This window comes from Cucurbita pepo, chromosome 1 (assembly GCF_057944985.1).
Source record: "Cucurbita pepo subsp. pepo isolate OVF chromosome 1, ASM5794498v1, whole genome shotgun sequence".
Taxonomy (NCBI): domain Eukaryota; kingdom Viridiplantae; phylum Streptophyta; class Magnoliopsida; order Cucurbitales; family Cucurbitaceae; genus Cucurbita; species Cucurbita pepo.
Genome location: NC_141798.1, coordinates 18,492,310 through 18,517,845, shown reverse-complemented (window position 1 = coordinate 18,517,845; position 25,536 = coordinate 18,492,310). Strand labels below are relative to the sequence as shown.

At 35.0% G+C, this 25,536-nt stretch overlaps 2 protein-coding genes and 1 long non-coding RNA gene across 9 annotated transcripts; 1 reads left to right on the top strand and 2 right to left on the bottom strand.

The window, feature by feature from the left end:
- Window positions 1–5,874, bottom strand: LOC111787593 (core-2/I-branching beta-1,6-N-acetylglucosaminyltransferase family protein). 4 transcript variants are annotated; one of them, XM_023667625.2, is made up of 2 exons: window positions 4,519–5,874; window positions 1–495 (listed from the first exon to the last, which is right to left on the bottom strand). In XM_023667625.2, exon 1 carries the CDS (start codon window positions 5,630–5,632, stop codon window positions 4,547–4,549), a length of 1,086 nt encoding a protein of 361 aa, XP_023523393.1. In that variant the 5' UTR covers window positions 5,633–5,874; the 3' UTR covers window positions 1–495; window positions 4,519–4,546. The 4 variants fall into 4 exon arrangements, with proteins under 4 accessions (XP_023523393.1, XP_023523379.1, XP_023523386.1 ...); XM_023667611.2 differs by having other exon boundaries at window positions 1–455; window positions 4,519–5,873; XM_023667618.2 differs by having other exon boundaries at window positions 1–442; window positions 4,519–5,872.
- Window positions 5,875–8,528: 2,654 nt separating this feature from the next.
- On the bottom strand, window positions 8,529–16,586 carry LOC111790619 (nuclear pore complex protein NUP1). The gene is made up of 9 exons (XM_023671603.2): window positions 16,177–16,586; window positions 14,849–14,895; window positions 14,261–14,376; window positions 13,735–13,930; window positions 13,298–13,588; window positions 13,110–13,205; window positions 12,299–13,018; window positions 11,204–11,865; window positions 8,529–10,408 (listed from the first exon to the last, which is right to left on the bottom strand). Exons 1-9 carry the CDS (start codon window positions 16,430–16,432, stop codon window positions 8,971–8,973), a joined length of 3,822 nt encoding a protein of 1,273 aa, XP_023527371.2. The 5' UTR covers window positions 16,433–16,586; the 3' UTR covers window positions 8,529–8,970.
- Window positions 16,587–17,777: 1,191 nt separating this feature from the next.
- Window positions 17,778–25,123, top strand: LOC147794918 (uncharacterized). 4 transcript variants are annotated; one of them, XR_015421865.1, is made up of 5 exons: window positions 17,778–18,988; window positions 19,107–19,163; window positions 22,584–22,654; window positions 23,799–24,204; window positions 24,450–25,123. It is a non-coding gene; the product is annotated as an uncharacterized LOC147794918 (long non-coding RNA). The 4 variants fall into 4 exon arrangements; XR_015421854.1 differs by having other exon boundaries at window positions 19,107–22,654; XR_015421859.1 differs by having other exon boundaries at window positions 17,778–19,163.
- The last annotated feature ends 413 nt before the right edge of the window (window positions 25,124–25,536 follow it).

Sequence of the window (25,536 nt, the reverse complement as noted above, 5' to 3'; positions counted from 1 at the left end):
ATAAATATTTAGAAGACTATATTTCTCTCCAAAATATTGAAAAAGCCCATAAATGTGAATCAAACTAAAAATTAAAATTTTGATATACAGAGACCAAAAGCCACTGATTTATTTCTTCACACTGCTCTTATCCTTTGCCCCCCTCCATCACTCCACAGATTCATCAAACACTCTCTCCCCCTCCCATTTACATTTCAAACCAACTAAAAGGGAAAAAAACATGTACATTTCTTCAACTTGTAAGCTACGAACTAAGAACTATACAGAAACACACACACACATACTCACTGGAACCTATATAATTGTAAGGAACTCGCGTTGGGGTTGAGTTTCGCGGCTTCTTTCCACACTTCAACACCATTTACAGGTATCAAAAAGTAAAACCGTGCTTGCTTTCCTAAGTTGTGACGGTCATGTTGAATAATTTTCGCTTCACAGGACCCTGCCACCGTGCACTGAGACCGGGTTTAATCATTTCGTTTTATGTAAACTAGGCTAACCAAGTGAAGTAACAACAGAACAGGTATTTCAGAAGATTGTTCAACATGCCAAAGCAAAGCTCAGTGTAATACATGTACATTCCACAATGGATGTTTTGACAACAAACATCATCTAATGCGCAGTCGTTATGTTATGACCATAAACATTAAAGATTAACAACATATGATCATTGTTCATTTATGTAGCGGTTTAAAACATCGAGTAGTAGCAAATAGCAAACAAGCAATGAATTTGCAGATCTCCCAACAATCCAAGGACAGAAATAGTTGAGTACTTTTTTGGCGTTCCAATAGCCATATTTAAGATGAATAAACATCCAAACAAGAGGAATGTCATTTAGAAGCCAAAGAAAAAAAGGGTCGAAACAGAGTCGAGAAACGGAAGCAACAGGAATAACATAAAATGACTCTTAATGTAACAGCCCAAGCCCAAGCCCACCGCTAGCCCATATTGTCTTCTTTGAGTTTTCCCTTTCGGGCTTCCCCTCAAAGTTTTTAAAATGCATATACTAGGGAGAGGTTTCTACACCCTTATAAAGAGTGCTCCGTTCTCCTCCCAACCAATGTGGGATCTCACACTTAGTAACCAAAAAACAGCGGATGACTACAAAAAGACTTTGAAGCAAACTCATCCCTGAAGTAAGTCGGAGCAGCTCATTATCTCCATCTTTGGATAACTCAAGTGTTTGTGGAGCCATGATAGTAAAGAAAAACAGTGGATTATTACAGGAAATGGGGCACTGAAGTAAGCCACATTTTAAACTTCTCCCTTAGACCTCTCTCTACGGATTCTATTGTTACTGTAGTAAGAAATTTGGTAGCTATTATTCTGACAGCCATTACAGAAGGGAGGAAAGATATATAAGCTGCTTCGCCATAATATCCTAGCAACCTCCATTTGGAGGCAAACCAATACCCAGCATTTCAAGAAATCTACCTCAAATTTTTAAGATCTAACCAAGCCTTCCAACTCTTGCACAAAATGCACGACTGAAACCCAAATCTTTGCTCAAGTGTCCAATTGAGAGTGTTACTCTTAAGGAATTTTATATTTAAAGGAGAATGAAGGGTAACTTGGCAACCATACTCGCTCATACTAATCATCATATTGCCACAAGGGGCACCACGCCCACTTAATCAGGAGGGCAAAATTATTACTTCCCACCTAACAGCAAGCTTAAGATCTTTCACATTCTTCAAGGCCTTCCTACAAAAAGAACAATCTTTTCCTATTTAAGACTAACTAACGAAGGAAGTAGATATTGATCTCAAACAAAGTAAATTATCTTTCATCTCGCATCCCTAGAGAGAGGTTTTCGTGGAAGAAGATAAACGCTCTTAATTTCGTGGAAAAATACTAAACACGTTTTTTTTTTCCTTCTCTTTTAGTGTAACAAATATGGAATGAGAATTTGAACTAAATGCTTTGACGGCCAAGCTATGACTCTAGACCCTAGTTAAGGGCAGTCTCCTACCTGTGTCATAATAATATTACAGAACGACTAGCTAGTGATATTAAATAGCTTATGAGTGATTGAATACGCATGATTATCAAGAGAGAAATATAAGCTCAAATAAGCAAGAGAGGGTACTATTATTTAAACCCTAAAGAAAAATAAACCATAAGGCTAGTTCTTTTGGTTTTTCCTCCCTTCTCTAAATCCATGATGTTTTTTTTGTTATGGGAGATGGGATGTTCGTTTCGTAGAGGACTATGGATGGAGAAATCTCCCCCCCCCCCCCCCCCCCCCCTCCCCCATCTTCTTTTTCCTCATCTCCATTATTGGTCTTCTTTGAATCCCTTCTGTTGTTCTGCACACCCTTGATTTCAACTGCTTGTTTTTAGATAGAGAAACTTCGATTCTCTTATTGAATATCCTTATTACTTGGATTTCATCTTCGTCACAGGTCTAGGAATGCCTACATATCATGGATCTTGTTGGAGAGCACTCTAATATTTTCCTCAAACTATACTTCTGCTGTAATTACTCAAATCAGGGTGGTCTTCTACAATGTCATATAAAGGAAGTTATAGCAGATTGAGTAGCTAACTTTTCTCTAGAGCAAAGAAAAGTGTCCTGTTACAATGTGTGTGTTCTTGTTTTATATGTATGTTCCAAAATAATCAATCTTGATTTCGATTGAGCAGTTAGCACAGCCATAATCACGTAGTAAGTTGGCCAAGAATTTAATTGAAGAAAGATAAACAAATGTTACAAAAATATAAGCAGAAAGCCAGTGGAGTAAAAGAGTTACACTGAAAATGCAATGATCACATGAGCTATGCAGAAACCCAAGAAAACATTAAGAAACTAAATTATAATATATGAACCAAATCTCTAATTTAACTAAGCTAAACTATGAGCACAAGCAGAAGCAGTAGTAGCAGGTAGAACATCAGTTAAAGTATAACTAAACTAAATTATAATATATGAGCCAAATCTCTGATTTAATCTAAAATGTTTCCATTTTAATATTCCTCTAAACATTCAAAAAGAAACGAACATCAATGAGACGCCACTTGGGGGTTGGGACCTACCATTAATAAACATAACATACCCTGCACCTGTAGTGGCGTGCAATCCCACGGGCCACTAACGCGGTTTTATTGGGTTTTGTGAGGCTCAGAATACGACAAAATGGTGGGCATATCCTATACCCTGCTGACCTACTCTACCCAATTCATTGACTCTTTCCCTTTTCTCTTTTAGTATTTTATTTGTATCTATCAATGGGTGTGTGGTTAGCTTTAGCCATCCTACATCTACATCTACATCAACATCTTACAAGATGATATTTAGCAAGGGGAGATGACCTTACAATTTTTCTTTTCTTCATGAGCTCACTTGCTAGGAGATGGCGATTCTTCCCCGCTCGTTAAACTATGCTTAAGTTAATCTCTAAAACATTTAATTATAAAAAAAAACTTTCCTATTTCGAATTATCATTCCACCCTCTCACTTGTTGGGTGGGGAGTTTTTAGATATAGCAAATACACTTTAACCAATTGAATTATGCTTAAGTTCACAACTCAACGCTCACTTGTTCACCATCATCAAAATTTCAAGAAAATAATATAAAATCAGAGAAACCTTCTATCCATCTTTTAGATAGATTCCATGAAATGTTCAAACAAGCTTGCAAGCATCATGATTATTCCCACTGGACAACTTTTTGATTCATCATTTTGGTACACAGACAATTTGTAAGAAGATATTAAACCTTAAAGTAGCTGGCCACCACAACTTAAACTCATTCCCCTCTAAACTCCTCGTTACTTATATGAACCTTCTTGGCCACAAATCAAAACATGATATCTTATTTTATCCTTTTCGTCGTATAATTGAAAAGGATTTTTTGGTTTTTTCTAAAACCAAAAAGATTCCCTTGCTGAAATTTCTCCAAAACCTTAATGAAACCTTTCAATTCTAGCAAGTTTGTAGTCAAACTTTGTCCCTTTCTCTGAATTATTTGTAGATTTAATCAATTCCATTGGTATCATTCTAATGGGAATTTTTTGCATTCTTATCTTCAAATATTTTCAAGTTTAGTAAAAAACCTGAATGAACCTAAACAGAGACTAACAAATCAACAGACTATTTTCAGAATTAACCAACCCATCAATATCCATAACTCAAATCAATGGAAACAACTCAGATTCAATCGATTCAGAGCTTCAAAATTCAGGGTTTTACTAAAAAAAAAAAAACACTATTAGCTAAATTCAAGCCCAGATTTCTTGACAATTTGATACAAGGTCAAACCAGATCGTCCAATGAAACCATACCAAAATACAAAATTAAATCCACGAAATCAATAAAATAAATCTAGATTCCAAGCTAACACGACCCACAGATTATTTATTCTATATTCTATGAAACCAAATCAGTGATTGTTTTTTTAATGATGATTACTATCCAAAGTAAAGTTCAGAATTAGTGTTTGAACCTTAAACAAAATTTAATCACAAGCTGATATATGTATAACGCAATTGTGAAGAAGAATGAAGAATGCTTACCAGTAAGAGGAACGAGCCGGCAGTCCCTTCAGTCCCGGAAAATGACGTCATCGGCGATTTCCATCAACGGCGTCAAGGCTTCCGGCGAGAACTTCCTGGCAAAGAAAAAAGAGTAGCTCGAATTTGACTGCCTCAAAGTTTTTATGAGCGCCGGCGAGACTTCCTCCGGCGAGTACAAGTGAGGATGCCCATCCCAACATCCCGTCCAATTAACCCTAGTTAGCGTGTAGTGACTGCAGCCTTGCGGATCCTCCATGGACAACAATGTCGGAAAGTAATGCTCCTCAGGATAACACGGCTCCTCGCCCAAGCACGGAAGCTTGAACTTCCTCCATAGTTTTCTCTCTTTCACCACCAGCACTGCGTGATTTCGAGTCAGAATGAAGAACTGAGATCCAACCCTGAATCGCTCGAACGGCACTTCAGGAAGCATTGCGGTGGCTCCCCTAGCGATGTACCGCTCGTACAGATTCGGCTCATCGGAGAGGATTTCGATGTAGCTTTTATAAGTAGATTTCGAAGAAAAAGATCGGAGGGAAGTGACTGAGTTTTTAAACAAGAAATTGTACATGAAATCAAATGAATGAATAGGTATACATCGTTGAGAAACTAGGGCAAAGTAGAGGTTCAGAGGGTCATCGATGACGGCGTGAGCAAGGAGTCTACGAGCGGCAGTGATGAGAGTCGGTGACGCTCGCTCGGTCCTCCTCGCCGGAATGAATCTGCCATCGAAAACGCCGCCAGGTTGGTTTAATTCGACGGAAGGATCAGCGTGGATGTAGATATTGTAACGCAATCCATGGCCACGGAAGAAGCGTTCCCACAACGGGGCGAAAAAGAGATCGGAATTTGTCAGAAAGAGAAACGCAATCTTGGGTTTAGGGTTTGAAGTGATACCTAACCGCGAGACGGAAGAAACACCACCACCGCTGCCGCTGCCGCTGCTGCTGCCGACGACGACGAGATGTGAAGTCCGAATAGTGGCCCTGTGGAAGAGAGCAATGTCCTGAAGATCGCCGAAGAAGGAGAAATGGGATTGGTTAAAAGGGAAGACGAAGAGAAGAGTAAAAGAGAGAAGAAGAGCCAATGGAAGAAGAAATGGGGATGAAACCATGGCCAACCAACAACACCAAAAACAGAGAGAAACAGAGATTTGGGGTTCCTTGCTTGCTTTCTGGTTCAACAGTGTGAAGGAGAAGTGATGGATTCTGGTCACATGGGTGGATTTGGTGTTTGGGAAGTGGGAAAATGAGAGAAAATGAGAGAAAATGAGTGGGAAAGTGAAAGAAAAAGAGTGGCAAGTGGTGAAGAAGAAGAAGAAGAAGAAGAAGAAGAAGAAGAAGTGAGAAGCAAGCAAACAAAAATGGGAAGTGGACCTTCACTTTTATATATTGCCCATCAAATTCTATCCTCATTTTAGGATATATATATATGTGTTATATATAACCGACACTGTTTCCTTCCTCCAATCGATATGGAGCCGCCACCAAATCGCCACACTGCCTCGTTTCTAGTCTGATACCATTTGTAACGGCCCAGATCCACAGCTATCGCCACCAAATCCACCTCCTTCAGGGTCACTGCCGGCTCTGATACCATTTGTAATTGCCCATATCCATATAGTATTCTTTTTGGGCTTTCCACCAAATCCACCCCCCTTCGGCTCACACCGCCTCGTGTTTGGCTCTGATACCATTTGTAACTGCGCATATCTATATAGTATCATTCTTGGGCTTTCCACCAAATCCACCCCCTTCAGGGTCACACCGCCTCGTGGCTCTGATACAATTTGTAATTGCCCAGATCCATATAGTATCTTGTTGGGCTTTCCCTTTCTACCTTTCCCTCAAAGCTCTAAAACGCATCTATCAGTGAGGTTTCCACACCTTTATAAAAATGGTGTTTTGTTATCCTCCCCCAACTAATGTGGGACATCACAATCCAACTAAAACTATCCGAACCAAATCATGAAAGTAAGACTGAATTATGCATACTTTTATTTGGGTTGGGTTAGACCGAGAATTCAATTTGGTTTGATGGTTTGACAGTTTTGGTCGAATTAACCTGATAACTCGAAAATAAGGTTAACACTCCCGTCTTACTTTAGAAAAATTATAAATATTTAACGTCTTACTATTTGATAATTGAGTTTTATTTAGTTTTAGCTATTAATGTAACATATAAGGTTAATAAAAAGAGTTTTTTTTTAAATAATTCAATCCAACGCCACCGAAAAATAGTTGGTTTGATTAGGAACTTTTTTCGGGTTTTTCTGATCACCAAAAGATTTTTTCAACCAGCTCTCAATAGTTTTTATTATTTATGATTTTTTTTTTAATTTTCAAAATTTAATTTCTTTAAATTTTATGACAATAACAAATTATTTTAAACTTAAATAAGGTTTACAATTTTTTATTTTATAAAAATGGTTTAAGAAATTATCGTAAGTATTATTATTATTATTATTATTTGTTTAATTTCATGTTTACACTTTTATTAAAATTAGTAAATTTTTAAATATTTTTACAGTTACTTTTGTTAAAATTAATTAATAATCGTTCGTTTAAATAATGTCATGAAAATTTGTATTATAAAAATAAATATATTTATTTAAGTTTTTGTATGTATATAAATGAATATTAATTTTACTTGTAAGTAAAAAAGGAATATATAAATTAATGAAGATTAATTATGCTTATAAGCCAAAAATTAATTAGAGGGGTAACTGGTAAAATATTAATTTTATTTGTAACAAAAAAAAAACGAAATATATTTGTAAATGGTAATTTTTATTTTTACTTTCTTATAAAAACGTCATAATAAATAACGGTAAATTTTATTTCTTTATTTATAAATATAATGAAAAACTGATTAAAAATGGTATTTACGGTTAAAACATAAATGGATTTAAGTTTTTTATTTTTTATTTTCTTATTTAAATCTGGGTCATATTTTAATTACCAAGCAAAACATTAAATTACATAAAATTAAATATTTAAATTTAAATAGAAAAATATTAAAAACCCTCAACTTACAATATAATATTTTAATGTGACTAAAAAAAACATCTAACATAAAAAAAAACAATAATATTTGGAATGTTTTATTTATTTATTTATTTATTATCATTTTAATACTATTTTATGTGTGACACGTTTTATACTGAAATTGTTTAAAATAATGTTCTTTTTAGTTTTGGTCTTGTCTAGTCAAACGAATATTAAACTTATTTTCTTTGTTTAATATTCCTTTTACTAAATAAATAAAAATAAATTAATTAAGAATATTTATTATTATAAACTTATAATTAATTCCATTATTGAGTTTTATATACGTCTTAATTATGAGAAAATGAATATTTTTGAAATATTAATTTTTTAATTAACGAATTTATAAAAAAAATTCAGTATTATATAAACTCATAGTATAAAATACTCTTTTCACATATCTACACATGAACAGTTTTTTCCGTCAGAAAACCATTTTGTAATCTCCATGTTGTCAATTACTAAACCTGTTGTAGCGAGAACTTTGTTTGGATCATAGGGTTCACTACCTAACCCGACCCAATCTTCTATTTCCGGATTAAGTTGGGACATGAAGTTGTTCATTTTTTTATTTTTTAAAAAATTATCTCGTAAAATTCAACCATCAAGCCGTCACAAGTCACAATGGATTACTAATATCTTATGCAAACATAGTCATTTCGTGAATCTCCTTCAGCTCACTCTCTTTTTACATAGCCAACTAGTCGACCCTAACAAGATAATCCATCGGTCAACTGTACAATAATTGGATCATAGTCAACTTTTCGATTCGGGTATCTCAATTTCCCAATCCACGTATCTTTCGTGATTCTCGGGAGCCCGTTCAGCCCACTCTCTTTTTACATAGCCAACTAGTCAAAAAAACATCCTAAAATTCAGGCGATTGCAGATGATATAACTAGCAAATACATTCCTCCTCAAACAAGAGTCAAAAGAGGGAGGGGGGAGAGCAACAAATGATGCTTCCTTGAACAACAGCATATATTTCCCTTTTCTTATGTTACAACAAATAACAAATTACAGGAAAACTGAGTCCATAGCACAGGGTTGATGTTTTACCTGAAACATTCACAGACTACTACTTACTATTACAGTACAATGAGTGTTCTTCCACTTTGCTAAACCTAATACAAAATTTGTGAACTTGTGCTACCAACAACAAAACCACAAAATAATTTGCCACTTAAATGAGAAAACACAACCAACAATTCTTGGCTTCGACGTTTCCTCGTATTATGTCGAAATCAAACAATCCAGGTGACAAATGATATCCCGCTCCCTCCACCCCTCCCCAATCCAACCGATGTCGTGACGGTGATGGAAATATAACTTTTTCCTAGATGAAAAATAACTGGGGTATACAAACACAAAAAGAAACGAATAATACCTTCTCTCTCGATTGCTCCTACTTCTTTCGTGATTTGCTTTTAACTTTCACGTATTTTCGGTTCGCTTTGTCACCGCCACCCGCGCCTAATGAGAAGCTCCCTCCAGCACTGGCATTGAAATCTAAGCTACCAGAAGCATGAAATGGAGAGGGATTTTGTGGGGTAGGTGCATTTTGCTGGCTGCCAAACTGGAAAGGACTTGCTGCTACCGGAGGAGGGGCCGCTGAACCAAACATAAACCCTGATGATGGAGGTGGTGTAAGGGGCTGTTGCCCAAAAGTAGGCGTAGGCAGCGTGACTGCCTGGACAGTATCCTCAGCCATGCTGTCCTCCATATTTGCTTGATCATTATTGGCAGGGGGTGTTGAACCAAAAGTGAAGCCATGATTAGAATTACCGAAAGCAGGCTGTGACGACGCAGCGGAAGTAAATGAGAACATTGACGTTGTCGATGCACTAGTTGTTGATGACCCAAAGAGCATAGGTGAACTATTAGAAGCAGCGGAAGAAGATGAAAGACCAAAAGGGAACCCTCCAGTTGGAGTTGAGCTGAATCCAGTGGAAAATGATGGCGTGGAGGATGTCTGCCAGTTAAAGAAGCTAGAGCTGGTACCAGCACCAGAGCTGACAGAATTATTAGCAGAAGAACTGGTAGCAGTAAGCCCAAACGTCGTGCCAGGAGAGAACAAATTCGACGCTGGAGCTGAAGAACCAAACAGATAACTGCCAGAAGACAAACCCGTATTCGCAGCCAAACCAAATGATGTAGATGATGAACTGAATGGCAAAACAGGTGTACTCTGAGTAGAAGATGCAACCCCACTATTAGCAGGAAAAACCGGAGCACCAAATGTAGGGACATTGCCTGGAGCAGAAGTCGAATTTTCTGGTCGTTTATTAGAATCTGTAGTAGCTGCAGCTCCGAATTGAAAAACGCTGCCTCCAGTACTAGATACTTTAGCAGCAGACGTGTCGCTTGGAGGAATGCCACTTAAATTACCAAAGGTTGTCTCTTGCTTGGTCTTGGTTTCCGCTGCTGATAGAGCTGGAGCGGAAGATGAAGGAACACTAGGGCTCCCAAATTTGAAAATAGGTGCAGCTGAAAAAGATGGCACAGGAGAAGGCATAGAAAGGCTAGTAGTAGTGGTGGCGGGTTCGCTGTTGCTAGGGGCAGTAGTGAGGGACGGTTTGATGGATGGATTTTGATTTGTTATATTATTCGAAAAGGTGGTGGCTGGGGAGGAAAATATAGATGGAGTAGAAACAAGAAATCCATTATTAAGATTTGAATTAGTGCTAGGGGAGCTGAAGGAAAATAAGCTGGGAGCTGATGTCGATGTCGAGACAGATGACGAAAACAAATTCTCAGATGTACCAACCGAGAGACCGGCACTCGAACTCTCATCACCAGCTTTGTCTGACATGGACTCTTTTGGAACTCCAAATGACAGGATGCTGCAATAAAAACCGTCTAAAACATTAGTCACCAGTAATTTTCATAAAGCATCACGAGTATCAACCTAGAAACAGACTAGGCGACCAGATCTTGGGAGGTGAAAGAGGGAAATTCCAATTAAAAGAATGCGAATTTTCGTAGTGTCCTAAGCCCATACAAAGCACAAACACGTCGATTATGATGCACAACGCTTTTCTAAGCCCGCAAAAAGCATATAATCTTGTTAAAAAAACGAAAAAACTACGATACAAAGTTGTTAACAGAATCTAAAATGATAAACCAAAGTAATTTCTTGAATAAGGAAAAGTAACGACAAGAATACAGCTTCATCCATTGATGATTACAAACTTGAAAAATGCAACACAATCAATTAGCTTCATATAAATATATGTATGTGCCGTCCTCACAAAAGCTCAAACACAAATGAGGGAAAGATTCAGTCATCGAAAAGTCAAAAAGCTTAAATGGTGGTAGAAATCAAGGACTGGCCATAGTTTCGAAATCCTCGGGATAACTGCATTAGATAGAATAATGTACTTCTTGAACATCATTCAGAATACTTTAATAGATAGCAAGTACTATAAAGCCAAAATCTAAGATAGTAAGTGGGGCCTCGCTGGAGTCTATATGGGTTATAGATAATAGATATCTAGGTTTTCACAAAATAATTAAAATCCCATTTATCATGCATTTCACATAAAAACTAAATATTGAAACATAACCCTATGGATAGAAGTATAAACAAAACAAACATTCTCCAAGTCCAAGGTAAACAACGAAAGTATCAAACTGACCTGCTGCTATTACTCTCGGCTTTAAAAACCGAAGAGCTGCCCACTTTAGCCCTTTCTTTTTCATTGACTAAAGGCGATGCAAATTTAAACGGAGACCCTGTATTCTTATTTCCATTTTCTGTGGCAGCATTTGCAGGAATAGGAAATGTAGCTTTTCCTGGTGCAACATTGCTTTCAGAATTTGCAACAGGAACAGCATTTTGTTCATTCGTTGAGGGGGCAAACTTGTTTCCAAACGCAAAGGTGGGAGCAGAAGAAAATGATTCCTTTTGTGATGGTAGCTTATCTCCAAAGCCAAATATAGGGGCATTAGCGGGTTTTGGTGCCTCAGGTGAAATATTTTTTTCAGGTCTCAAGGTTGATTCAGGATCTTTTGCATTGGCTATAATGCTAGGTGGAGATGCTGTAGCAAAGGAAAAGATGGGGCTCTTCTCAGCAATCACAGGAACATCAGATTTTCTCTGGCCATTCATTTTGTTCAGATCAGATGCAGTGGATGGTTTAACCTCAGCTGAAGCCTGAGGCTTATCTACTGTAATGGCTTCAGTATCATTCGGCTTGCTCATTGCCGCTAATGAGCCATCCATTTTTTCTCGCCTATCAAACGATATATCAGTCACTGGCCCATTAGAACATCCTTCTTCATCAATATCTACAAAATCCTAACAAAAAGAGACAGACGACCCGTAAATATTGCAAATTGGGGTGGTTCATAAGGGACATGCATATAGAGGGCATCGATATCCACAAAATTCTAGCAAAAGAATAGGCATTATAGAAGATATTAAAGCTTAGAGGTTTTATAACGGACACACATATTTACTTAGCCACATTCTTTTTCAGGTTTGGGTGTGCGAGGGAAATAAAAGAAAATGAAAAACTTGGACGGAAATAGAAAGACGTTTGATGATTGAAGAGTAATTTCCCTCGTTTAAAAATGAAAATGCAAGAAGCTAAAATTAAAATATTCTCACCTCATTAGTATTCTTTTCATTTATTTCGTTGGGAGGGAACCCAGGAAGATTGATAAATTAAAAGATAGAAACACAACAGGATTGATCTATTGTATGAACTAGAAGGAAGCAAACCACACACCTCATGGGCACTCATTTGGAAAGCACATTTTGTTTGTGGGGAAGCACCAACAAATGCAACTTGCGGACGAGAACTGAGTACAGTGTCCTTCGTAGGAACTAGAGAACCTAATCCATCACCTGCAGAAATTGCCTTATCAATGGGTAATTTATATTTTAATGAACTGCTTTCCTCAACCTTGTTGTTCTTTTGAGAAGTAAGCTCCCGGGCATCATTAGATTGAATGTCTTCAACATTTTCCAAATACTTAGATGAATCCACATCTTCCAGGCTTCTAAGAGCTGGCCCATGCAACATTGATGGTGACAACTTTGTGGGTGAGTTATTCGTCACACTAAGCAGCTTTAGTTTTGAAGACCTATCCTTTGGAGGGGTCAATTTCTCAAGCTGCTCAAGTATTTTTGAGGCCATCTCACTTGACCTGAGAGGAATTTGAGAAAAACTTGAACTAGGTTTCACATCATTTTCGGACTCTGCAGACCGTTTGGACAAACTACGCGAATAAAGTGCCTTCCCAGAAGAAGATGAAAACGGGTGCACTTTTGTAGACTGAAACTGCTGAGCATTCTCAGAACCAATTCCACTTACTGGAATAGAAGTGGAACTGCTTGGTAAACTCAAACCTGTTGGGTAAAGGAGATTGGATTTGTGACGAAGTCTACGAATAGGACCAACATGTCCCATTTCATCATCTAAAACTGAGCTTCTGCGTTTTAAAGCCTACAGAAAGGGAAATTAAATAAAATAACATGATCTAGGAGGTTACTCAATAATAAAATATGTTATAAAATAGCCTTTTCATAACTCGTACCCCTTGTTTAGACCCCAGAACTCTCCCTCGCTCCCATGCTAACTGAGATGATGAGGACCCTGTTGCCCTGTAAGCATCTGTTGTCGCTACACTATTCTGAAGTATGAGCCAGAGAGGTAAAAAAAACTGATAAGGAAGGTACCAAGGACTTGAACAATAAAGCAGATGTATTTCATTAGAGTACAAACCTTTATGCTATGGGTTGCACTAACTCCGGAATATGGCATTCGAGCCATATTGTACAGAGCAGATCTGCCTCGAGATCTTGGGGTGACAAAACCATTTTCAATAACATCAAAATTTCCAGGAGATCTCGGCACAAGAGTTAAAGCAGAGGATTTCGAGAGATTTTCTGAAGCAAAACTATCCCCAAACTTGTGACTATGGGACGCCATACTCAACGGAGTTGCTTTTGGAGGCCTGCTGCCCATGTATGCTTTTGCAATCTCTGCAGGTGAAGCAACATCCTCATCAAGGACCTGAAACAATTATACAAGTGACAATAAAGCCAAAAATGCAAACAAAGTTTTCAGTGTGAGCAAACTATGGAAAACCAGCACTGAACATTAACCAACGCAGGAACCAAACCAACAAAAAAATTAAAATAAAATAAAATAATTCCTACATTTGCTCTCATAACTTGAGTTGGAACCACGTGAGAGCTAATTCCATCTTGAGCTCGAAATTTTGGAGATCCTTCCTGTATTTCATAACTGATAACAGGCGTAGAAGGAGCCTGTTCAAATTTCCTCTCTTCAACCCCACTTGGAACATCAACAACTCTTGATTTCAAAAGTTCAGTCAAGCGATCAATCTCAAATCTGTAGAGTGGTTAGCATTTGACGTATTAAATATCGAATCAATATCCTGCTAAAACCAATATATAAAAGTAAACCCAGATTTTCTATCCTGATGGAGAAAAAATGACACGGTATTTTGCAGCAACATTGTGGCTTATACATTTCATGCAAGAGCATTCATACTATTTCATAAATTCTTACATGTTTTAAGTTACTAATTACAATATAACCATGTTCAAATTTCCATATAATTCACTCAATTAAATATCAACCAAAACAAGGCAACTCTTCATATAGAATTGAGATAGGAGAAAAAAAAATAATTTGACCAACAAGCACTCAAATGCTTGCCTTGTAAAGGTCTTCTCCTTCAAAATTTGCTCAAGGTCAGTCACCCAATGTGTGTTATCAGTTTTGATACTCGGACCAAAATCGCGGTTCGTCCCTTCTTGAGTTCCAGGAAGATCCTAAAGATTAAGAAAAAAATCAGAAAATGTTGACATAAATATTCAGACTGTAGAAACGCAAAAATATCAGATTTTTGTGGAACTGATTTTTGCAAGCAGTTTCACCTCAACAGATACGGAAATTAATGCATTCATGAAAATAAAATAGGTCACTCACTAATGCTAACTTATGGCATCATGTCCTTTTTTTTTTTTTTTTTAACAACATTTTAAAATAGCCTTTTCAATTTGTAAATCCGAAAGAAAAAAGAAAATAATGCAGTTTTTTAATTAAAGAAAATCTCACAATATCTGCAATTATGAAAATGTTAAAGCATAACAAAAATATGTACATGGAGGGAGAAAAAAACTCAGTGATGATGTAACGGTTTTCAATTAATAACAGAATTGGATTTTTAAAAAAAAAAAAAACAAAAAAGATACACATGCACAAGTTAATGATAAGCAAAAACCCATATGAGATAAAACTTACAGCTGCAACTTCTTCATGGTTCTCATTTCCCATCTCATCATTAGCCTCTGGAAGTATAAATGCAAGAACAAAACAGTAAAAGAATAACCAGAAAAGTCAATGCGAAAACTTCAACCAAGCTCCCATGTCAAAAGTTAATGCGAGCACAACAATGTATAGCCCAAAAAACATAATAGAATAATGAAAACATGCTTCCTAAATGGGTATCAACATTGGTATATATAAAAATCTAAGATGTCACTTTCGTAGAAAAACAAAATTATGAGATCAAGTTGTCTGAGAGCAATGTTTTAGAACACAGTAGTGCAACCTATAGAAAAGGTCATGTTCAAGTAGAGTCGTTGTTACATACTTAGAAACAATTTGCAGTTTTAAATATTAAAATGACGTTACAGCCAACAGAATAAGAAATAGAATTCTGTTGTTTACATAGGTTCTTGATACATTTTTTATCGATTACTACTAAGAATAACTTACTTTAAACATATTCATTTTTTAGATTAACATTATTAATGGGAAGCAAAAATATCCTATTCCATGGTTAAAATACCGAACGAAACAGAGCCAAAGGGTAACAGTAAACAAAATACTGTAAATATATATATATATAAACACATATAGAGAACAAAGTGGAGACTAAAAAAGTTATGCTTTCCAAAAATCCTTCTGGGGTTCTCAAAACAGATAGTCCAATGGGGGTGGCACGAACAGAATTACAAGATCGGACCTTGGCCTTGGCTTTGAGCTCAAATACATGAATACAAGGACAAAATACATATTTTCACGAAGTTCTTAATAAAAATTAAAACCAATCCTTAAAATTTATATGCGTGGTCGTTTTAAAAAGTGATAGAAATCACACTCGGGCTACCCCTATTGTCTGGAGAACAAATTTTAATATATGTGACATCCAAGCAACGAAAACAAAACAACATTCCAAGCAGACTCAATATTGTTCAACTATTAAGCTTTAGAGAACTTGCAATTCAATATGAGGAATATTCAGCAGGAAAATCACGCAAATTAATGACATTTAAACAATTGAGCCACAACAAACCTAAACACCCATACAAAATCATAAATTCGAGGTTCCTCTATGCCAAAAAGAAAACCCCACAGCTATAGTAACTCCCTCACGAATAAAGCAAAATATAATATAAAAATCCACGTTTTTTTTCAGCCATCTTCAACCAACACCTCCAAAATAAACGAACGAGCACCAGAATGCGAGAAACAAAACCCATAAACCATTCTAAAAACCGTTAAGAGAGCATTCCAATTAAAAACCAAAAAACACTAGGAAACAAACAAAAAAAGAAGCAAAAAACCTCGAGAAACGGGCAATGACGGCGGCGGAGGGGGAATACGTTTACGAAACACGCTAGAAAACAGCCTATGTGCACTGGAGGTGATGAGCTTCTGCGCCGGATCGACAAGCTTAGAGAGCCATCCGTTTCCAGCAGAGTTTCTCAAAGCAGTCGGCGGCCGATCATACGGCGTCGTATGCGACCTTCTGAGAGGCCGTTTCTGAAACTTCCCACCTCTTCCTCCTTCGTAACGAATCTCCTCGCGCTCTGTCGCCATTAACAACACAGAGTTGAGGTCCTCCCTTCAATGCCGTGAAACAGAGGAAATTGTTGAAGGAGGGAGGAAAGAAAGTAAGGAATTGAGCAAATTAGGGTTTTTATTAGACCACGCGCACAAAGAGAAAGAGACAGAGAAAGAGAGAGAGAGAGATGCAGAGGATGAGTGAGAAACCTTTATTTATTTAATTATTATTTTTTTTTTTTAAGAAAGAGAAAATTTACAGCTGAATTATAGTAATTTTATACCGTTGTATTTCCTATTCAGGTACAGTCGGTACTCGGTTCATGCTAAAGTCTCCGGTTCGTTATTTTCGTCAATGTGACGGGTAAATCGTGGCCATCCAAAACGATTTACCTCTGATCTTTATGATCTAATTGACCAATCAGATTTGACTGTGATGCTTATAATTGGCATGCCGAAAAAGAAAAAAAAAAACCGCTATTTGCAATTAACCAAAAGTTCGCTATTTTCTTCTCTAATTTTCTATATTTTTTTAATTGCATCTAATAATTTTTTGTATTTTTTAATACATTTTTATATTTTTATTAATTATCAAGACATTAAATTTTTTGACCGATTTATTTATAAAAAATAAAAATCGAAAGATTAAAAACTTAAAACTCGTTGACCTATTTCACACGAGAGTTTGAGAGTTGACTAAACTTGTAGTTGACTATTTTTTCGTTTCTCGACTCAACTATAAAGATATTTTAGTAATTTACGGTGTACGTGATATTAAACGTATGCATAGCCCATCATCTACACTTCATTAAAGGGCGTGTATTTATTTTAAATAATCCCGTTATTTATCATAAATTGATTTAGAGTTCTATTTATTTGGCTATAATTATAAATTCTACTAAATATTTAAATTTTTTTTTAAGGTTTGGTTTTGAAAATAAAAAATTAATTTTTTTTTTGTTATTATGTTGTAATTTTAGGAAAATTTGTGTTTATGTGTGTATATGAGTTTTAATTGTTATATATTTCCTTTTTTTCTTCTATATTATTTTAATTACAAAAAAACAAATTCGTTTTTATCTGTCCAAATATTACTTGATTTATTATTTTAATTTATTATATAATTTCAGGATTTAAATTCCTAAACATGAATTAAATCCATGTATTGGGCTTTGTAGGCCCATCTAACCTAACTTAGGGATATTTTGTTGGCCCATTTACACATTAATTAGGCCCAGTCCATTATTTTTTAAATTTTAATTTTAATTATTTAATTATTTAATTATAGTTATTTCTTAGCTTCTTCTTCACGCAACCTTCTTTAACGGCTATATTTTGCCGTCTCTTTTATATATAGCTTCTCTCCCATTCCTCATTCTGAGGTCTGGTTGTGTCTCTCTTCTCTCTCTGCAGAGTCATGAGTTTGTTCTTAGGGTTTAGTTTTTTTTCCATCTTCAATCTTGGCTAAACTTCCAAGTTTCTTTTGATAGAGGCCGGGCGGGCAGCAAGCTACGGCTTTGAAGAGCAGTAACAACATCCAGATTTTTCTGAATTTGGTTAGGGTTTTGGTTTTTCCAATTTTAGGTTTGATTTTCTTAGAATGCGTTTGACGAGCAGTAACAACATCCAGATTTTTCTGAATTCGGTTGGGGTTTTGGTTTTTTTTTCTTCCAATTTTAGGTTTGATTTTCTTAGAATGCGTCGAATTGGAACAATCCGGAGTCGAGTTCATACTCTCCGTTCGTCGGTCTTGATTTCGATTTTCCTCCTCTCTGTTCGGAAAATTGTCTGCGAAAATCCGATTAGGTTTTGGTTTTCCTTCTCTGTTTGCAAAATCATCCTGTTGTTTTGATGTCGATTCGGTATTGATTTTTCAAAATTGTCCTGTTTTTTAGGTTTTCGCTTTTCCTCCTCTTTCAGGTGGGTTCGGTTTTTATTTTTCAATCATCTCCTTGCAAAATCGTCCTGTTTTTTCTTAATTAAACTGCCACTGCCAAATAATACCGATTATCGTGTTCAATGGACTGTTTTTCTTGTCTCATGTGGTTCATGTAAGCTAGTTTATACTTGAAAAGTTTTACATCGATCTTGGAGTTTTATCGCTAGTTTGTCGTTTGATCTCTTATGTTATTTAGTATTTTCTGTTGTGATTTTTCTTAATGTGCCGCCACATTGTTGTAATGTTGCTGGAGATCTTAGTCCTTACATGAGCGTTCTCTCCTTTATTATGCTTTAGTCGTTTACATCGATATGCTGAATGCTTCATATTTTGAACACTATATCTGCTACATTAAGGACTTCTCTGGAAATTGGTAGAGGATTGATGATCGTAAGGTTGGTCCGTCTCTCCTCCCACTGTTGCGTACACAGACACAACAAATGCTTCCTGCGCTTATTATGGTTGTTCATATCCCTTGTTATTACCAGAATTATATTTGACATAGATGCGCGTATATGAGATAACTTTAGGAGGCGATAATTGAAAATTGTAATCCTCAATTGTTTACAATTCTCAATTTTTTTTTTTTTTTTTTTTTTTTTTTTTTTTTTTTTTTTTGTATGATTGACGTTGAAGCTGAAGCTTATTCTGAGGTATTGCACGAGCTCCGATAGCAGTTCTTTTGTATCGTTTAACATCTCATTGGAATATATTATTTGTGTTCTCCAAGACTAACGTATTTTCACTTTCTTGGCTGCCACTTTCCTTCAGGTTGTTGATTTGGAAGAGGTGCTATCTCAGGGGGATGTACATGATTTTGTACTCCAGGTATTTTTCGCGTTTCAGGAGTAGATTTATAATTATTTTGTCCCCTCTGGGTTCATTGGGTTGCATATGTGTGGAAAATAAATCTCTTGCAGGAGATGATCTTTAGGTTCCTAGTATGATCACATCATTTGGTATAATATGATTTTGCCTCATGTTAAAATTTTCTACCATTCTATATGGTTTCTCAAAATGGATGAATACTCTAGTTACGAGTTACCTTATCTCTTGTTTAAAATTTCTAACAAAACATTTAAGTTTGACGTCAAATAGTATGAGTGTTCTAGAGTTTGAAGATTAGCGGGAGATGATCTTCAAATTTCTAGTATGTTCATATTATTTGGGTAAGATATGATTTCCTCATGTTAAAGATTTCTACCCTTCTATTTGGGTTCTTAAAATTGACGAGTACTTTAGGTTCATATCATTTGGTAAAATATGATTTTGCCTCATGTTAAAGATTTTTACTATTTTATTTGGTTTCTCAAAATGGATGAGTATTCTAAGTTTTGAAGATTTACGAGTTACTTTATCTCTGGTTTAAAATCTCTAACAAAACACTTTCAGTTTGATGTCAAATAGTATGAGTGTTCTAGAGTTTGAAGATTAGCGGGAGATGATCATCAAATTCCTAGTATGTTCATATTATTTGGATAAGATATGATTTCCCAAATTTCTAACAAAATACTTAAGTTTGATGTCAAATAGTATGAGTATTCTAGAGTTTGAAGATTAGCGGGAGATGATCTTCAAATTCCTAGTATGTTCATATTATTTGGGTAAGATATGATTTCCCAAATTTCTAACAAAATACTTAAGTTTGATGTCAAAATGGATGAGTATTCTAAGTTTTGAAGATTTACGAGTTACTTTATCTCTGGTTTAAAATCTCTAACAAAACACTTTCAGTTTGATGTCAAATAGTATGAGTGTTCTAGAGTTTGAAGATTAGCGGGAGATGATCATCAAATTCCTAGTATGTTCATATTATTTGGATAAGATATGATTTCCCAAATTTCTAACAAAATACTTAAGTTTGATGTCAAATAGTATGAGTATTCTAGAGTTTGAAGATTAGCGGGAGATGATCTTCAAATTCCTAGTATGTTCATATTATTTGGGTAAGATATGATTTCCCAAATTTCTAACAAAATACTTAAGTTTGATGTCAAATAGTATGAGTGTTCTAGAGTTTGAAGATTAGCGGGAGATGATCTTCAAATTCCTAGTATGTTCATATTATTTGGGTAAGATATGATTTCCCAAATTTCTAACAGAACACATAAGTCTGATGTCAAATAGTATGAGTGTTCTAGAGTCTGATGTCAAATAGTATGAGTGTTCTAGAGTTTGAAGATTAGCGGGAGATGATCTTCAAATTCCTAGTATGTTCATATTATTTGGGTAAGATATGATTTCCCAAATTTCTAACAAAACACAAAGTCTGATGTCAAATAGTATGAGTGTTCTAGAGTTTGAAGATTAGCGGGAGATGATCTTCAAATTCCTAGTATGTTCATATTATTTGGGTAAGATATGATTTCCCAAATTTCTAACAGAACACATAAGTCTGATGTCAAATAGTATGAGTGTTCTAGAGTTTGAAGATTAGCGGGAGATGATATTCAAATTCCTAGTATGTTCATATTATTTGGTAAGATATGATTTCTCAAATTTCTAACAAAACACTTAAGTCTAATGTCAAATAGTATGAGTGTTCTAGAGTTTGAAGATTAGCGGGAGATGATCTTCAAATTCCTAGTATGTTCATATTATTTGGGTAAGATATGATTTCCTCATGTTAAGAATTTCTACCATTCTATTTGGGTTCTTAAAATTGACGAGTACTTTAAGTTCATATCATTTGGTAAAGTATGATTTTGCCTCCTGTTAAAGATTTTTACCATTCTATTTGGTTTTTCTCAAAATGGATGTATTCTAGGTTTTGAAGATTTACGAGTTACTTTATCTCTTGTTTAAAATTTTTAACAAAACACTTAAGTTTGATGTCAAATAGTATGAGTGTTCTAGAGTTTGAAGATTAATCTTCAAATTCCAAGTATTTTAGGTTTGAAATTTATAACTGATTACTAAATTGTGATCTTGAATAGTACGAGCGGGAAATGATCTTCAACTTCGTAATATGTTCATACCATTCTATTTGGTTTCGAGTTACTTTATCTCTTGTTAATTTCTATCAAAACACTTAAAGTTGATGTCAAATAGTGAGTGTTCTAGAGTTTGAAGATTAGCAGGAGATGATCTTCAAATTCCTAGTATGTTCATATTATTTGGGTAAGATATGATTTCCTAATGTTAAAGATTTCTAACCCTTCTATTTGGGTTATTAAGATTTACGAGTACTTTAGGTTCATATCATTTGGTAAAATATGATTTTGCCTCATGTTAAAGATTTTTACCATTCTATTTGGTTTCTCAAAATGGATGAGTATTCTAGGTTTTGAAGATTTACGAGTTACTTTATCTCTTGTTTAAAATTTCTAACAAAACACTTAAGTTTGATGTCAAATAGTATGAGTGTTTTAGAGTTTGAAGATTAGCGGGAGATGATCTTCAAATTCCTAGAACGTTCATATTATTTGGGTAAGATATGGGTTCTTAAAATTGAAATTTATAACCGATTACTAAATTGTTTATATTAAATAGTATGAGTGTTCTAGGGTTTGAAGATTAGTGGAAGATGATCTTCAACGTCCTAGTATGTTCATACAATTTTATTTGGTTTCAAGTTACTTTATCTCTTGTTTACAATTTCTTACAAAACACTTAAGTTTGATGTCAAACCATATGAGTGTTCTAGAGTTTGAAGATTAGCGGGAGGTGATTTTCAAATTCCTAATATGTCCATATTATTTGGGTAAGATATGATTTTCTCATGTCAAAGAATTTTTACCATTCTATTTGGGTTCTTAAAATTGACATGTACTTTAGGTTTGAAATTTATAATCGATTACTAAATTGTGATCTTAAATAGTACGAGTGTTCTAGGGTTTGAAGATTAGCAGGAGATTTTCAAATTCCTAGTATGTTCTTATTATTTGGCTAAGATACGATTTCCTCAGTTGAAGATTTCTACCATTCTATTTGCGTTCTTAAAATTCCTAGTATGTTCATATTATTTGGGTAAGATATGATTTCCTCGTGTCAAAGATTTCTACCATTCTATTTGGGTTCCTAAAATTGACAAGTACTTTAGGTTTGAAATTTATAACCGATTACTAAAATAGTATGAGTGTTCTAGGGTTTGAAGATTAGCGGGAGATGATCTTCAACTTCCTAATATGTTCATACCATTTGGTATTATATGATGTAAAAAAATTTCGTGTTATGATATTTTCTGTGTATTTCTGATAATATCAAGTGTTATTCCTATTTTGGCATTTCTTATTTTTTGAGTTCTAGCCTCTCTTAGCAAAGAGCCAAAGAAACTTTTGAGTTATGAATCGGGAATAGAACCAATGGACGATGCTTGGGTACAATTTCGAATCCCTTATTATATATTTGCTCTAGTTTTTATTTGCTCTAGTTTTTGTTGTTTTTGTTGTTGAAATGGTTTTTCTTTATCAATGGACAATGAGTTTTGATGTATTGATTTTTAATTTATTTTTTCGTCATGTCTTGTCAAATAGTATAAGTGCTCTAGAGTTTGAAGATTAGTGGGGATGATCTTTAACTTTCTAATGTGTTCATATCATTTGGGTAAGATATGATTTTGCCTATTGTGATCTCAAATGGTATGAGCGTTCTGTGGTTCGAAGATTAGTGGGATTTTCAACTTCTTAGTATGTCCATATCATTTGGTAAGATATGATTTTAAAGATTTTTACTATTATATTTGGGTTCTCTCATAATTTAGGATGGCTCTATGTTTTAAAATTTATACTTCCAAAAAATTATAATGTGGTTTGAGTTCAATATTTGGGTTCTCACAATTTAGGATTGCTCTATATTTTGAAATTTATACTTCCAAAAAATTATAATGGGTTTGAGTTCACTTCAAGCTTGTCATGATCTCGTCATTATTTTACGTAATTTTGTACTTGTGCAGATACTATTGTGATAAATGTGATATTCGTAAAAATCAAATAAAGAATACCGATAAGTTTAAAGAATAATTCTTAATGCAGTTTTGGATTGCCTACGATTTGTTGGCTCGTCGTAGTTCTCTTTAGTTTTTCAATTTTGTCGTGTAATTTCTTGATTGATGGGGAATATGTTTATGGGCATATGAGCAGTGTGCATCAATTCCTGGACTTTTTTTTGGTTTCATGATGCAAATGTTATTTCAAAAACTGTCGAGAGTCCTTACCTTAAAAATAAACTTAAACATGGCTCTTCCCCTTTCTTTTACATGTGGGTGCCTCCCAATTTTGAATCTATTATATATGCATGCATAGAGAACCCTTGACTTTGGGTAGGAAGCTGGTGCTTTGATATTCAAAATCCATTGGATGTTTTTAATTAAAAGATTAGTTTTGTTCGGTTTATTATATCGGTATGATTATTAGGTTGAAATATTTGTTCTCTTTGCAAATTCATCTTGATTTTTCTACCTTCGATTATGTTTTACCCCTTCTCTATTTTCGAAATCATCATAATTCTTTTGAAGTTGATTAGGTTTTGGTATGAGCTTTCCAGAATCCATCAATTTCAAACAATTTGGTGTTGCCCACCTTCAGTAACGGTTGTCAAGTCATCCTACTACACTTGATGATCTTCAGGGCTTCTGTTTATTATTTCCATTCCAATGATTGATAAATTGGTATGGTTTTATCTTTTGTTCCTAGACTTCTCCTGTGATACCCTCCCTCATTTTTCTTGTAGTAACCATGTTGTGGTAGATGTATCTCAATGATTATTGTTGTTATTTTTCGTAATCTTTCACTTGTGACGATATTATTGTGAGTACTGTGATATTTGTAAGAATCAAATAATGAGTACCAATAAGTGTTATTGTTTCGACGAATTCAATATAGCCATGACAAGTTAGAATGACGATGGCGGCGGCGGCGTGGGAGCAAAGGTAATTTCTAATTGATACTTCCAACCAATTTCTAAACTGTGATCTCTTTGAGCAATCTATGTTTTAGAATTATGTTGTAATAACTATTTTATATAATTCGTGAGTCTAAGTCAGATGTAATTATAAAAGGAAATAGATGTATTTTATGTGTACATGAGTTTTAACTGTTTTATATTTCCTTTTTTTCTTTTTATAATTCGTTCTGTTTATTATATTTGCTCCATGTGAGGCTCCTATCTTTTCAGGTATTTTTTCCTTTGCCATGTTATTGCTTCGACCAATACCGATACGAAGAGGGTTATTTCTATAGGACGACTTGCAGGTTTGTTCAGTAGCTCTTTTCTTTCATGAGGTAAAGCTATTTGAAGAATCTTAGGATTCAAGAGAGTGGGCGTAAAGGAATTTTTTAAGCTCTTAGATGTTTTAAGAATACTGTAATATGTCAACTCTCCATCTTTTCTTGTGTTCAGTTGATTTTGATTAATTTGATTCATTTAGTAAGCTGGTTAATCAACATGTCCGACAACTAAATTTGGGGTTCTATTTGTCCAGGTGTTCCTGTCTCTACCTTGTAGCAGAAGGGGAAATAGTAGCTTGGATTTTTTTTTTTTAAATGCTCTTTTTAACATGATTTTCCTTTTACGGTTCGATTAGTCAAGTTAGCGAAGGAGCTGGAAATGTTCGATGAATACAAGTTTGATCTCAAATAGTTTGAACGTTCTAGAGTTTGAAGATTAGCGGGAGATAGATCTTCAACTTTCTAGTAAGTTTATATCAGTAAGATAAGATTTTACTTTAAAGAATCCAAAATAATGTTTGTCTCGAAATATTGCTTTGTGTTATGTAGTTGTCTCGAAATAATGGTTGTCTTGATATGCGATTTTGAATTTAGTTGTCTCGAAATGAATATTGTTGCTAACTATCGGTTTCCTCTGTGCAATAATTAATGGTTGCCTTGGTATAATATTAGTCCAGACATAATAGTTGCCTTGGTATAATATTAGTCCAGACATAATAGTTGCCTTGATAGGTTTCAAAATAATGGTGGCTTGAAAGATTGGAGTCTTATGACTTGGCTGAGTGAACATGCACGCATGGAAAACGTGTATGGCCAAAAAAGTTTGGTTTCAAAATTATGATGCCACTTGAAAACTACGATCGTGATAGTTTCTCTAGGTATTCTAGTTGGCTTGAAATATTGGTTTTCTTCGTTTAGACACAATGATTGTCATTATAGAATCCAAAATAATGGTTGTCTTGAAATATTTTTTGTGTTATGTGGTTGTCCCAAAATAATGGTTGCCTTGGTGTCCAAATTATATAGTTGACTCA

What these genes read in the sequence shown, in the direction of transcription:
- LOC111787593 (XM_023667625.2), bottom strand. Translation starts at nt 5,632, where the DNA reads ATGGTTTCATCCCCATTTCTTCTTCCATTGGCTCTTCTTCTCTCTTTT.
- LOC111790619 (XM_023671603.2), bottom strand. Translation starts at nt 16,432, where the DNA reads ATGGCGACAGAGCGCGAGGAGATTCGTTACGAAGGAGGAAGAGGTGGG. An exon ending in AAGGAGAAGACCTTTACAAG is followed by an intron (nt 13,931 to 14,260) that starts GCAAGCATTTGA and finishes ACCACTCTACAG; the next exon opens with ATTTGAGATTGATCGCTTGA. An exon ending in TTCTGGGGTCTAAACAAGGG is followed by an intron (nt 13,019 to 13,109) that starts GTACGAGTTATG and finishes CCCTTTCTGTAG; the next exon opens with GCTTTAAAACGCAGAAGCTC.